Here is a 15,360-nt window from a genome sequence, read left to right as displayed (position 1 = left end):
ATGGGAGAAAATGTTTTGTGAGACATTTGCAAACAAAGGATGGTCACCCATCAGATATGCTGACTTAGAATAAACATCAATGACTTCCTGAATATATTGATTTTCATAGCAAGATATTGAAATTATTGAGTACTGTAGTTCTTCAACACGCTATATTGGATACATATTTTAGAAGCAGCCAATATCTACTCATCACTTAATAGTAAATTCATGTAATAAATAAAAAAATTGAGCCACATCTAGACACACTTCTGAGATAAAACAATATTTATCGATTTGATTTTAACTGCAGCCAATATCTATTCAAAAACTACTTTAATAGTAATTGATGTAATAACTATCAAGTTTTTTTACATTTTTATAAAATTTCTTTCATACGTCGATAAAGTATCACTTTAAATTATAAATAAACCAAACTAAAAAGTAGAAAATAAATAATAGTATAAAAAAACTAAAAAACACGCTTTTATAGAAAATTGGACTAAAAAATAGAAAATAAAATTAATAAATTTGAATTAAAAATAGTGTAAAATAAAAAAAATATTTAATTTAAAAAAAGTGTGGGGTGCTTATAAGATATTATCAAAATGATAATCCTTCTACCTACTCATATCTGTCAATAAAATAATTATAACTATTGACACCATGCACCCCACGCTTTTTTTAAATATTTTTTTTTTATTTTACACTATTTTTAATTCAAATTTATTAAAATTTATTTTCTTTTTTTAGTTCAATTTTCTATAAAATCATGTTTTTTTAGTTTTTTATACTATTATTTATTTAATTCAATTTTGTCAAAGCACAAATATACAGAAAATTTATGTATCTGAAATTATAGCGCACAGTCTTTATCAACTGTTTTTTAACCGCAAGAGTCGTAACTTGTAAATAACAAACAGGTTTTTGTATCAAATTATACAAATCAAGAATCATAATCTAAAACAGAGAATCAAATCCCAAATATGACAATCAAAACTGGAATCAGAATAGGAATATTTTTGAAATTGACCCAACACTAGTAATTACATATTATTTATTGCTAGAGACTAAGCCAATTAGAACATACGATGATATATAATTTCCTTATATTTTTTTCCAAATTAGGGGAACTACCTAAACTTCTAGTGACTCACGAGCTGCAACACAACTAGATATTCAATAAAATATAAAACACATGACTGTCTTTCACTGCATCATATCTGTCCTGTCTGCACATTAGGTTTCAGCTAATAAAAATGATTTCAAAAACAGAAAATTCCATTTTTTTACACGTGTTTGATATAGATGCACATCAGCAACTTTTTAAGCGGTTTTTGTTTTAAGGGTCCAAATTGTTTAAAATTAAACTATATTTTGGCTTGAACACAAAAAGATAATGAATGGTTTTTTAAATTTATTTAAAACATTTTAAAACCTTATTTTTGTAATTACAAACAGTAATGGGACTTTTACATCAACTACTGAATATTTATAAAACACATATTTTTGTCTCCGTTACATAAATTTAAATTCACTCTTTTTATAAATAATATCTATTTGTACATGTTTGGCTGATTATTGCCACTTGTATAAACCTAGGACATGCTGAAACTACCAACACACAAGAATCACACCACTTTTAGTTCTTATGTACAATATTCAGAACATTGCAAAAGTTCATAATTTAAATAAGTATCATATACTCTATCGCAATTGTAAATGATCACATATTCATCCATGAAAATTAAACAAATCAACTGCAGTTGAATTTCATATTATAAGTAAAATGAAGCAGTTACAAATACTAGAGTGAGAGTTATATAAATGTTTAACTCATTCATCATAAAGCTAATTTTTTGTTTAACTACAAACTGTACGTACTTAAAACTAAACTGCTAGTTTTTATTGACAATCCTGAAACAAATACATATCTCAGATAAACATATGAGTTAAAAAATTTCAGAAAGTTCATTTTTAAATGTGAAATATATTACATGGTTGAATGTGAAATCTCTATACTTAACTGGATAAATTATTTTACTTCATAATCACCATGTTTCAAAAGAAGCATTTAAAACGATTTTACTTTTTGCTGTATGACAACTTGTATTAAAAAATCATTAATCATTTATGAACACACAAAGCACTATATGCAGGTGTAACTACATACACCAATATATCCTAATCTATCAGCAAGTCAATGGTAGCATAAAATAAAACAAATACGTTGACATGGCTTAAAATTTATTTACGAGAAGGTCTAACGTCAGGTACGTCCATAATCTGTCTCTTCCCAACTGTAACGTTCAGATAATGGTTTAATTACTGTCTGAATTTCAGAGGAAATGTACCAAACTAGAATCCAAACTAAAATATGACAGTTTTTTTTAAAGTGCAAGCATCTACTGGTAAAATTCAAAGTAAGTTCTGAGAAACAGACATGAAAAAATTCCAAGCCGCAAGTTGTTTTCAAACCTTTGACAGTTGTATCACCATCCATCACTCCGTGTGATCGCAGTTGCAAGGAAAAAATTTCACGCACACTCGTAAACACAACACATACCAACACACTCAAAACATGGTCAGTTAAATAAAGTACACTACAACATAATATATGCACTCTTAACATTGCACACAAAACAAAATAAAATAAACTACAAACCATCCAGTAACATTGACCATGTTTTTACTGCACTACCAATATTAGCACTCATTTTTCTGCAGTCATGGACTATTCGCAATGGGCCAAATGCAACATCAACCACATCATGTGACTGAAAACTTTGCAACTTTAATTTTTTGCATTGCCACGCAGAAAGAAAATTCCTTACTGCCTGTTATAGTTCCAACGATCTATGAAACAAGAGAACTGTGTGTTTTTTAGAACCTCACATCTCCTTCACACTTTTGTGCCGGCCTAAAATATTCGCAACTAAAGGTGGTTGGAGCTACAGAGTTTTGAATGATGGACTATATATTCTTGAAGGAAGTGTAAATAGGAACAAGAATATCCAACGTCAGAGTGTACACTACACTACTTTGTGAAACACGATGCCTGCCAGTTAGGTTATCATTTAGTTACTGTTGTTTCTTATGTGAGCAACAGACTATTTACGGTGCAAATAAGTCGACGTGGCTACACGTCTGAGACAGTTTGACCCAACTGGTTTGGGGGTTATTGAATTTACATTCAGTGAATTTTGTGCGGTCATTTTGCGAGCTCACAAATTAAAGGGGTTCAAACACCACTCGTTTATAACTTACACAGATGTACGAGTGCCACACATATTAACATAACCTACTCAAAACGTAGAAAATTGGATTCATAAGATAGGAATGCAATGTCTCCTCTTATTAATTGTAAATTGATTATAACCCTGTCTCATTTAACACCATCATGGCATTTCTCACCAATAGTAATCATAACAATATAACAAAATACATATATACATGCTACATTTAATTTAACTACTTTCATACCTCAGAAATTAAATAATAATTATTGTATAACACCCTTTTTTCTACATTCCCAAATACTACACTTTCCTCCATTTTACCAAAACTTTTTTTTCCGGTTAAGTACAAAAAAAAAGTTTTAATCTGCAATAATGTGAGTTAATATATATACTAAAATTAACTTTATCAATTATGTACATTTAATAAGAAAAATAACACGGTTATTTGTTTTTGGTAAATAATTAAAAAGTATTAAATTTGCAACACTAAAAAATATATATATATTATTGACTTTGTCCATAAAATCTAATGTGAAATAGTCCTTCAGTACTCGTCAGTGAAGTGTAACATCTAGCCTTGATAACGAGCAGAATTGTTATTGAAATATTAGTCACGTACTGAACGGACTGATTAAACAGTCACCGCTAATTTTTAATGAAAATTGCTATTATTAATATTAAGGATGGTTACGGTTTGTTTTATCAGGGTGGCCACATATTTTTGAAAATGAAATTCCCTGCAATTTCCCTGTTTTCCAGAAAATTCTAAGTTTTTTCCCTGAAGGAGATAATTGTGCTACAAGTTAAATTTCATTTAAAAAAATTACATATTATGCAATGGTGTAATCATTAACGTAATTAAAACTTACTATGACTGATTAAATATCCTAAATAATAATAAACTAAATTTTTATCAAATATTTTCTTACCTATTATCAGATCTGCAACCACAATATTCTAGTAATTAAAAACAAAGTTTATGGATGGAAAAGAATGAGTTACTTGTTTACAGCCTATCTTAAGTAAGTTAAATAATGCTTGTTGAAAAACATGTCCACAAAACTTTCATGGGAAATTGAATAAACATACACTCTAAAATAAGTGTCCTACTTTAAAAAAAGACATCCTGACAAACAAACTTTTAAAGCAAAACTAAAAACATGAGGCATAAAACATATTTTTTTTAAACATTGAAATTAAATAAGAAAATTGAATGAGATGGAACACTGAATAAATGATGACTAATAAAAGGCACTCTTATTTTGAAATTGCTTTTATCTCCTCTTCAATAAGAGCAGACTGTTTCATGGCATCTTCCATCAATTTTCTCCGCTTCTCTTCTAACTCTCTAACAAGGGAAACTGACCTTCTCTTCTCTACTTCTGCATGATGTAGAGCTTCTTTTTTTTCTTTTGCATCTTTGAGGGCGTCTGAGTATCGCAAACGAGCACAGCGATATGACTTTACCAGATCTTTTGTTAAGGTCATATTTTGAATGCCTCCTAGCGCTGAAACTGCATCATAAACTTGTCTCTGTGACACTATTGAAGATTCATGTAGGTTTTCCACTAAGCATTCTTTGTTAATAGAGAATCCTCTCTCAACACTAGAGTTCCCATGAGACAAACAGAAAACCATCTTCAAAAAGTTGACTAATGCCTGATAGTCTCCATTCTCTGGAATATGGCTTAGCCACAACTCAGCAAGAGAAGTGCTTTCAGATGAAAAAGTTTTCATTTTCTCACAAAATTCTGATGATTTACACACACTCTTGAATTGCCTGTCAACATTATCAGCAACTGTTCCTGACAACCATTTACTTTCAACAAGCAGTTTTAATGTTGTGGAAAGACGAGCATCACAGACTTTAGGAATAACAGCAACAGACGGATCCAGACATGAAATTCCCTTTGCCAAAGAATATTTCAAGGGTGACCTAATCATTATCTTCTGACAAAGAACCTGAAAACATTTCATGCAGTCATCCTTAAAAAGCAGTAATTCTTTCTCTGTTGAACCTTTTACCTTCTGCACACTTCTTGTAGCATACCCAACATCTACATACTTTGGATTAACTAAACTTTCTTTAACATTGAGTGGAACATCTTTGATGGATTTAGATTTCTCTAAAACATGCTTTACCACAAACCTCAACATGAACTTTTCCAAGTTACTTAAAGACTCGTAAAGGAGGGAAGCAAGTGGAGCATCAGACTGGAATTTCTGCAAAAATGGCTCCATTTCCAAAGCTATAGCTTGAAAGAAAACTAACTTTGGAATCAGAAATTTGTCCCCAATAGTTTTTGAAACAACACAAAAACTCTGGCAAGATGGAACACGTTTCATTGCTGTAGCCTTCTCCACAAACACTTTCAAATGAGGAACCATTAAAACAGCACGTTCTGCAACACCAGAATTTTCCAGCCATCGTATGGCACAAAACTTTTTTGGAAAATTTGAAGACCCTGAAAATTGAACATAATCTGCTCTTCTTGCTGGAACATTCTTAAATAAATTATACAGAGCACGAAGGAACTCAACAATTTTCCAGTCTGTGGCTTTTATGGCAGCTTTGAAGGCACAATGCAATGTGTGTAAGCCACAACTACCTATGTCAAGGAATGATGGATCATTTTCACTTGTAACTATTTCTTCTTTCAAATCCCGGAGGAACTTAAAATTTACATGAGGTCCATCCATGGATATCTGTAGTATTTTTTTCATGTCGACTTCTGAAAGTGCTTCCACAAAAGCCTTGACAAGATCACTTGCTGAAGAATGTTCTAAAAAAGCAGATCCAAAATAATGGGTGCGCAAATTGTTTTCACTCCAAAACCTAACCGTTATGTCCATTTGACCTTTTTGAGCAACTTTATTAAGACTCTCATCAAAACCGACAACACAGTATTTACATTCCTTCAACTTCCGAATCAACTCTTTATGAAAATGTGGGGCAAGACCATGCACTATTGAGTATGCCAATTTTGTTCTTTGTAGCTGCATTTTGCAAGCAATTTGAGTCTGGAAACATTATAGGGAAAAGATTAACACTGCTAGCAGCATTTCGCATTGAGTTGTGAGATAATATCATATTGAGACACCAAATAATTTCTGCATGTACAACAGAATCATTCAATAAAAAATGGCTTATGTTTTTGGATGTAGTTTCTTGAGAATGAATATCAGGTTTTGAATCTTGTGAAGAAGTGCCAGCAACTACTTTTTCTGAATTAACATTAATCATTTCAGAATCTGTCCCAGGTAAGTCTTTTGGTTTAAGAAACACTCCCATCAGCAGCGATCTCTTCTTAGCATTAACAAATTTAATGTGTTTTTTACTAGTCATGTGGCTAGTAACTGCTCTCTTGCCCATGTTACTCAAGCTGAACACATTCTGGCAAAAACTACACCTTGCTGCATACTGATTGTGCACAACTGGCCTCAACCATTCTGAAAAATCTTCATTCTGCAGCCATGTTTCTTTAAATGCAGATTTAGTATATTTTGAGTGTGACATCTTGGCTCTAAAAAAAGAAAAATTATAATTAATTTCCTATTACTCTCAAAAATCCTAAAAGTATTATACTTAATTCAATGTAAGTCTAACTTGCCTAACCTTTAAAGAAAATTAAAAATGTTTAAACATAACTGAATACCGGCGACCACACAGTTTGACGCAATTTTTTCCCCAGTGTTATTGTGAAGAAAAAAAAAACACTCGTGCGGCACTCTTAACCTAATCTACCAAGACGCACGGTGATATAATTATGTGCTATTGAGATTTCAGCTTGACTTACTACCTATATGAAAATTTTTAACTAGGAACGCTTTGTAATTGTTGAATAAACTGACAAGTTGTAAAATTGACAAACCAAATAAAACAAAAGCTTACCTTATCAATGTTTCCACAAAAAATTCAAATTTTCACACAAACGCATCAACCACAACATAACTAGGCCTATAATACATTCACGGCCCGCGCTCCCGCCATTTAATCCAGGTTATGCACCCGTATTTTCACATACGATGGACTACAAATTACCGTCAAAATGGTTATAGTTTCAATTCACCACAAAATACACTTCGGAATTTGTGAAAAATTGCTGTTCAATGGTTTATTACGCAAAACAAACAACAACCACTAAGCAAATAAACCATGCACAATCCGGTCATGATATTTGCTGTAGCAAACCGTATGTATTCGTTACTGAGTAACGGGTGCGGCATCTAGTAACGAGTAACGAAACGTTACACACGAATGCATTTCGTTACTCGCATCTTTCGTATGTTTCACGCATGCACGCGCTTATTCGTTACAAAGAACGATGTTTGTTTATTAATAAAAGTATAATTTGGAAATTCGTCGTCCAAGTTTTTTACTGTTTATTAAAGGTATTGTGTGTGTAGATAAAGTTTTAGATTCGAACAGAAACAACGTAAGAAAGTATTTTTTTACAAATTATAAATCTGTATGTTTTTGTTTTTTATAATCGCGTATTTTCACGTTTTATGTTCTTATCTTAAAAGATATATTATAATGAAGCCGCTCTAATGAGAGTTAATTGTTTCCTGGTTAACAAAAGCTGTTAATTATCAAATATTTTAAATTGTTTATATTCTATTTATTTTTATTTACGCGACGTCATACTGTACGCGTACGAAATACGACTCGATTCGATGCTGTTACATAACATAGCATGTGCCATGTCATGCGGTATCAGAAGTAACGAATAACGATTCGAAAGTAACGAGTACTAATTGTTATAGTAACGAATACATACGGGTACACATTTTTTCGTTACTTTTACACCTCTAATATTCATGCCCTTGCCACAAAAACAAATGGCACGGCAATGTTCCGCTATTTCGGCAAATACACGAAAAATACGACATTCAGTAGACCATAATATGGTACACTGGCCAGAAATACAGTACGTTAATTTTATTGTCTGCTTACTTACGCACGTTGTATGGTGCTATTATCAGCAATATGGTACAAATACTATATTAATGGAATGTTGGTACCGTACCAAATTCCATGTAGCCGATGCGCGGTACGGAGTGGAATATTCTGCATTTTAATAAGATAGTATACATTAAATAGCGTGTTTTATAAAATTTAATTAGCACTAATAAAAACGCTGAGATTTGCACGTTGCCCTTAAATGTTTCTATAATGTACATATTCACAGTTGACGAAATAATTACTACCAGCAAAAAAAATTCCAGGGCCAAATCACTAATTCCCTGTATTTTTCCCGGTTTTCCATTGCAAAATGATATTCCCTGTAATTTCCCGGTTTTCCAGGATTTCCCGGTGTGTGGCCACCCTGTTTATAATTAATTAATTTCCTATGTACCAATTTTTAAAGGATCAATTAATATGGCATCAAAAGGAATGAACCTCAGATTTTAAAATGACATAATATCAATTACAGAACATATTTATTAATACTCACTTCAACAAATAACTTCTAGGAATGAATTCATATCATAAACTATGCATTTATAACGTATAAGAAAAGCCACATGGGAGAGTGTCATGCTGTTCAATGCAGTGTGTGATAAATATACGCAAACTATATTTTCAAGTAAATTTTTGGACGTAAATCACGTGTACTTTATAAACGCGCCGCTATAATTCCCTGTCAAGATCACAAACAAGGCTTGCCACACCATCACACACAGACAGCAGCACGTTCACTGCATTAACTATCAAAACATTTGATTAGCAGACGGAAATATTGAACTAATTAGTAAGTGCTCTGATAAAAGTAACGACTTGAAAAAATACTAAAAACCAGCTTTGGACCTGATTTCCAACAAAGAATTTTACTAAACTACTGGCCATCTTATTAAAATTCATTAAACAGTTAATACTATAAAGTTTCCCATTGACTTTGTAAACTTTGGTACGCGCCACTCACAGCAGATGGCAGCACTGTTGTCACACATTTCCATTCCATTACTTCCGTGTCATTCACGAAATTACTCCCACCAAATGTCATATACCAAGGGCTAAGATGTTACACATCAAAAATAAAACACAGCCTTATATACAGAATCAAGGCTATTTTTTCTGCTCCTTTGTATGGCTGGTTACGAGATCCTTTTGCAGGTATGTAAGAGCTTTATAAAAATTACAGGGGGCAAAAACATAATTTGTTGTTGCCTAATTACTATTGTTTATGACAAACATCCAGCTTTGTTATATATATTTTTAACAATACTACTGTATTTACTTTCCCTAGTTATAATCAATGACTTGAAAGATAACCAGCCATTAAGCTGTCATTAAGTTAGACAGTTAACCAACACTAAAGTTAACATTGTTTACAAACCTTTATCACTGCTTAATGTTTCTCCAAGGACACTTCAGAAATATTAAAATTACTACTGGTACACGAATGGAAAAAGTCTTTGTAATTAAATGCTTGTTTTGTGAACACATCCTGCTGTACGTATTATTGGCAGTATAACTTTATAGTTTTCACCCCCCCCCGCCCCTTTTATTAAAAATAAATAAATAAATATTGGCTATAATGCTTTACAAAACTTTAGCTGTTACCAGTATTCAAAATAAAATGTGCAAATTACAACAGAGTCCACTGCACAATAAATGTATTTTTCTATTCAAGTCATATATGTATTAAATTTTTCCAATATTTATATCAACTGAAACATCATGGTAGGGAAATTATAACGTTAAAATTCCAAACTTCCTATGAGGTTTTGTTTCGGTATTCACCACACTATCCGGTGAATTCTTCCATGGGGGAAGAGGTTGGCATGAGGATTAGTTTCAAACAAAATTGGGCTCTTAAAACCAAATAGTCCTAACAATTATTTTATATCTTTGTGTCAAAATAACTACATGAACTACAGCCAGTAGTATAATTCTATAATGTACGATTTTTTTCCCTTTGCACTTAATTTAAGGTTATGTGTTCATGCACGCGTTATCATCCATGGCTTGAGCAATCGATACTTGACTCATATGTAGAGACCTGAAAAATGCATGATTGCGGCAAACTAAAAATAAAAAAATCCAATATTTTAAATTGAAATGTGATTTTCTAATTTTTTTCCCTCATCTTTTACTAGAAATCTTACAGGTGTACAATCAACTGAAACATTATAGTAGTTTAGTTGCAATCGTACGGTCGACATTTTTCTTGACATTTGCAATCAAAAACATCTTTCAAATTGTCCCGATTTCATTTTCTAAACTCGGTAGCAATGATTCCAATAAATATTAAGACTGTGTTACGCTTTCGTGACTTTCTCAGAGAAAGTATCTTGCAATGGTCAAAATAACTGTGGCTTTTATTGAGCTAAGAAAAGGCAATAACCAAGGTGAGAAAAAAAAATGGACAAGAATAAAGAAAATAATGTGTTACTCTTTTGATAACATAATTTTTTAAATAGCTATTACCGTTTTTATACAAAAATTGTATTCACAGAGGCAAAAATTCTGTGTTGCCAAGTCCTCTGACCTTTCATTAATAAAAATGCTTAAAGAATAAACAGTTATAGATAGTAAAATGGCAAAAGTTAGTGAACTGCCCCCCCAGACAACATCTATCACTGTATTCTTTACTCAGCTATTCTTTTGCAGTGGAAAAACCAAATTTTTAAATTCATAATCTGCTATTTCCTGTTTCAAAAGAGGCAAAGAAAATCACTCGTCCTGGCAAAAGTGGTATCAGAAAATCTCTTTTATATACAGCCAGCTCAGAAAGAAACCAGTGTTGAAGTGTTCGCTGTTCTGTCTTTTCATGACTAAATGTGTATAATTTCTTTTTGACATCACTGATCTTTGTCGAGATAACTGTGGTGAGCAGACTGCAAGCAGTATATACATTTTGCAGAAGAGTTGGGACCGAGTCAATGTGAAGTGTGTACCGCAAGTGTGCAAAGAATATTTCCATTTACCAAAGGTTTCAAGATATACCAGTGCAATTTTTTTTTTGCTATGATGAAAGCTTTTGAGTTCATCAAAAGCATCATGTCTCTAAAGTTTGTATCTTAAAAATACTGTTGTGAAAATCACATCATAATTACTTTCAGGGGTTACCAGTTAAAATGTGTAGTTAAAACCCTCTATAGAAAATTTCACACCAGTTAAAACTGACCCCTTGCGTTAATTACAGCAGACGCCTTTTCTAACCTTCTGATTTCACAACTTTCTTAATAGGTAATATTTAATATACATTGTCTCCTTCACTATAAATTTTCTTCTTTCCAAGACTTTTTCCATATCGTAACAATTTTTTGTCTGGTCCCTTAAAAGTTAAGGGAAATTACAACCACAAAACCAATACGGGGCTACAATTTGAAAACATAAAAAATATATATGTATATTAAAAAAAAATACATACTACACACAAACAAAGATAGATTTTTCAAACATGAAACAGGACCATCCCTAGATTGTTGTTAATAATATTTTTACTTTAGTTTCTTAGACAATGATAATTTCAGCGATATGCTCAAACAACATTGAGCATTCAAATGCAACCAACTACAAACTGTTAAATGAATGCAAAGTTAAGTCAAATAATTCTGTTAGAAGATTGATGGACAATTTTGAAATACATACAACCAACTGTAGGCTTCTTGCAAATAGAAACACAAAGTGCTTGAAAATTAAGTATCTACCCTACTATTAAACTTTCAGCCACAGTCATCCAAATATACTGCCTAGAGACAGCCTATGATATATATACAATCTGCAGTGATAAAAACTAACATAAATATCTCACTCTAATATATGTATTAAATCAGTATCGTTGTTCACTGGTGAAACTTTAGTACTTGCACTTGCCTCAGAGCTCGTTAGAGGTTCTAAGCCACTGCTTTTAGGTGGAGTGAAATCTAAATTTTCAACACCGTGAAGTTCGTAAATCTCCTTCTCAAGACTGGTGTGCAAGTCGTAGCCAGATTCGCCGAGCCCGACACTCGGTTGAGTTTCTTCCAGTATCACACTGCTGCCGCCAGACGACCTGCCCGATTTCTCCTCAACGTCGATGACATCTTCAACGCGCGCGCGAGGACGCACCTCGTCGGCTTCAGTTGGAGCCTCATCCGGTCCCTTGCCACCGTCCTTATCCCTGCTACCGGCATCCGTGTCTTCGTTCGCACCGGAGATCAACTCATCGCCTGTCGAGCCACCTCGATCCCCCGTGCCTGGCGCCTCACCACTTGGAACACTGCTCTCACCGGATCCCTCTCCCGCCTCCTCGGTGAGCTGGGCTGCTGTCTCTCGAGGACCGGGATCACCTTCATCACGTTCACCATCTCGACTCTCCGGGGCGAGGTCTTCTGCACGACGGTCCACTTCTTTGTCAGCGAAGCCATTCTTAACAGTTTCCGGTCCAACACGACTTTGTTCGGGGCCTTGCTCCGACACCTTTTCCTTTGCGCCCCTATCTGCACCCGGCGCATCAGAATTCTCGACTGTGGAAGGACTGGTTTCTTTTTCGTCTTCTTCCCCCTCTTCCAGAGATTCAAAATCACTTATGATGCTGCGGACTGTTTCCTCACGTTTCAGAGCATCTGCCTTTGCGTTGGCCCTGCGCCCTCTGGGTTTGGCAATCTGCAGTTTGCTCACAACTATCCTGCCCCTCCGAGTTCTGGTTACTGTGCTACCATTTACGTTCTGCTGCTTGGACGGAGAACTTTCAGACACCAAAGAGACAACATCCTGCAGCACTTTTGATATTTCTTTTGTGACGACTTCAGTTTCTGTGTTGGGTTTGCCGTTGTTTTTTACATTTTCTGTCTTAGCGTTACTTTTCTTGGACCCTTTCGATGGAGAGTTTTGGTGGCTTGACCGGCTATCTGCTCCCCACCTGTACATGATCAACTGGAGTGATCGAGCGGTGTGGGCGAGTTCGTGGCCCTTGCCTTCCACCGTGGACGAGTACTGCTCACCACAAACCGAACACTCGTACTTGTTGAGGGTTTCTGTCGGCGCTGGCTCATCAGCCGTATCCCCTCCTACATCCTCCTCCTGAACTTTTCTCTTTCGAGGCGACTTGGAATTCTTCTCAGATTTTGGAGATGTACTTTTACTCTTCGCTACCTGTTCATCAGCATCTTTCAGTTCACTACTTTCTAAAGATATTACTTTCTGAGGTGAACGTTTTCGTGGTAAATTTTCTTGGTCTTCGAGTTTTCCATCAGTGAATTTCTGTGAACCTCTTCTGGAAGGAACTGCTGTCGGCGACTGCTTCCTTGGGCTGGCAGTTTTGGTAGCTTCCTTCGGTAGCATTGCTTTCTGAACTGGTTTAACATCTTTCTTTCCTCTATCACCTCTGGGAGACAGCAGCAATCCATCATTCAGAAACTGGTTGTAATCTGTAATTGTCCGTTTCCTTTTCGTTCTCCTAATATCGTAGACGTGGCCGACAAGGGAGATACTGTCTCTCCTCTTCACCGCTGGCTTCTTAGCATCACTACGCACTTTCTTCGAATTGTTACTGTCCGATTCTTCATTTTCTTTTTTTCTCTTACTACGTCCATCAGCCATCTTTTCACTGGTTGTTTCTCCTTTCTTCAATTTCACGTTGCTGTCGACATCTGTTGAACAAGAACATTTTTCATTATCCTTTATGTCCCTAAAACATTTCCAGCAGGCTACATTAATGTTATCCACAGGTTTCAACATTACTTTATTACCTTTATTAGTGGTTTTCTGCTTACTTTCTGGCATTTTTGGTACAGCAGAAACCTTTTTTGATGTCCTACTTTCTAAAATCTGATGTGAAATTTCTGTCAGCTTGTCTCTACTCATCATCATGTTTCCGGTTGCAGCGATGTCGTTGCTACCTAGTTGTCGGTGGGGCTGATCTTGAACACTTATATCTGGTAGTTTGCTGACAGTCACTTTCAGTGCTTTTGCATTCAAGTTCGCTCCAACACCTGCAGGAACAACACTGCTTACTTCAGTGGGCTTAAATTTGCGGGCAGACACTCGAACTATGGCTTTACCAGTCATACTGGTGATGTCAATTGAAAGTGATTTCTTGTTTGGACTTCCAGGACTGAAAAAAAAAAAAAAAAAAAATGACAAAAGTGTAAACATTTTTTTAAAACTAAAGCACATTAAAAATAACACAGATAAAAACATTCTTTCAAGGTAGAAAACTTTTTATGACTGTAAGCATTTGCAAATGTATAACCACAGCAATAATAAATTGGAACAGCGACCAAAACTGAATTTATTTTGACGATCAATTTTTATAGTATGTAGCAATTTTATAGCTATAGATAGAGACCCCAGAAAACTCTAAACAAAATTAACTAAAGTTGATGTTAAAATAAGGGAAAAGTGGTGCAAAAATTCGATACTAAAACATAAAAGTGATGAAAAAATTTGTGTGAAAAATTAATGTTACCGGTACATCTAACAACCCATATGAATTGTTAATTTTTTGTCCTGAAGGAACAATTGGTTAGGTTAGCTACATTAAAAATACTATAAAATAGTAAGGATGGTTGGTTAGGTAGGTTAAATTACCTAGGTAAATTTTAAATTGGTAATCCATAATGATTTTACAATATTTTTAATGTAACTAACCACACGTAATCAACCGTAGACACTATTTTTAAGTAATCTGAATTAAAACTAACCAAACATACCCACTCATTAAAATAGTAAACTACTTGAAATGAGAGAGAATGTTTGAAAAATTTTACTATTCTAATTTTATTATTTTAATTCAGGAAAGAGGATTTTCCTCAGAATTACAGATTAAATATATCTTCAACTGATCATCTATATGACTCATATAAAATTCAACCAAAAACTAAAATAACTTATAGTTAAATCACTAATACACATGGTAGGTACTTAATTGAGCAGTACATTAATTCTTAACATTTAGTATAACCTACACAACTTCTAGAAATTGTATTAACAACTTATGTAAATGTAAACAAAGAAACAAAGCTGAACTTATGTAAAACACATTGTAGCATGTTTTCTCATACCATTTGCAGTTACATATTTCTTGGCCTAAACTATAAAATTATGAAAATGTTAAGAGTAAACAAATTGGAGGGGAGATTATTTCTGTATTATTTTTCATATTTATTCAGTAAACAAAGTTTTTCTCAACGTGTTATAAGACCACAA

General features: G+C 33.9%; 1 protein-coding gene across 2 annotated transcripts in view; it reads right to left on the bottom strand.

The window, feature by feature from the left end:
* Positions 1-1,383: 1,383 nt before the first annotated feature.
* The window catches only part of LOC134531892 (uncharacterized), a 33,992-nt gene continuing 20,015 nt past the window's right edge, over positions 1,384-15,360 (bottom strand). The window contains exons 5-6 of one of the 2 annotated variants that reach the window (XM_063367909.1): positions 13,902-14,266; positions 1,384-13,802 (exon numbers count right to left, since the gene is read on the bottom strand). In XM_063367909.1, coding sequence (XP_063223979.1) covers positions 11,980-13,802; positions 13,902-14,266 — 2,188 coding nt within the window. In that variant the 3' untranslated portion in view covers positions 1,384-11,979. Of the gene's footprint in view, positions 14,267-15,360 lie in introns of both variants that reach the window. The other variant, XM_063367908.1, reaches the window with a different exon arrangement.

Source organism: Bacillus rossius, chromosome 5 (genome assembly GCF_032445375.1).
Source record: "Bacillus rossius redtenbacheri isolate Brsri chromosome 5, Brsri_v3, whole genome shotgun sequence".
NCBI classification, from domain to species: Eukaryota; Metazoa; Arthropoda; class Insecta; order Phasmatodea; family Bacillidae; genus Bacillus; species Bacillus rossius.
This window is presented reverse-complemented; position numbering and strand designations above follow the sequence as displayed.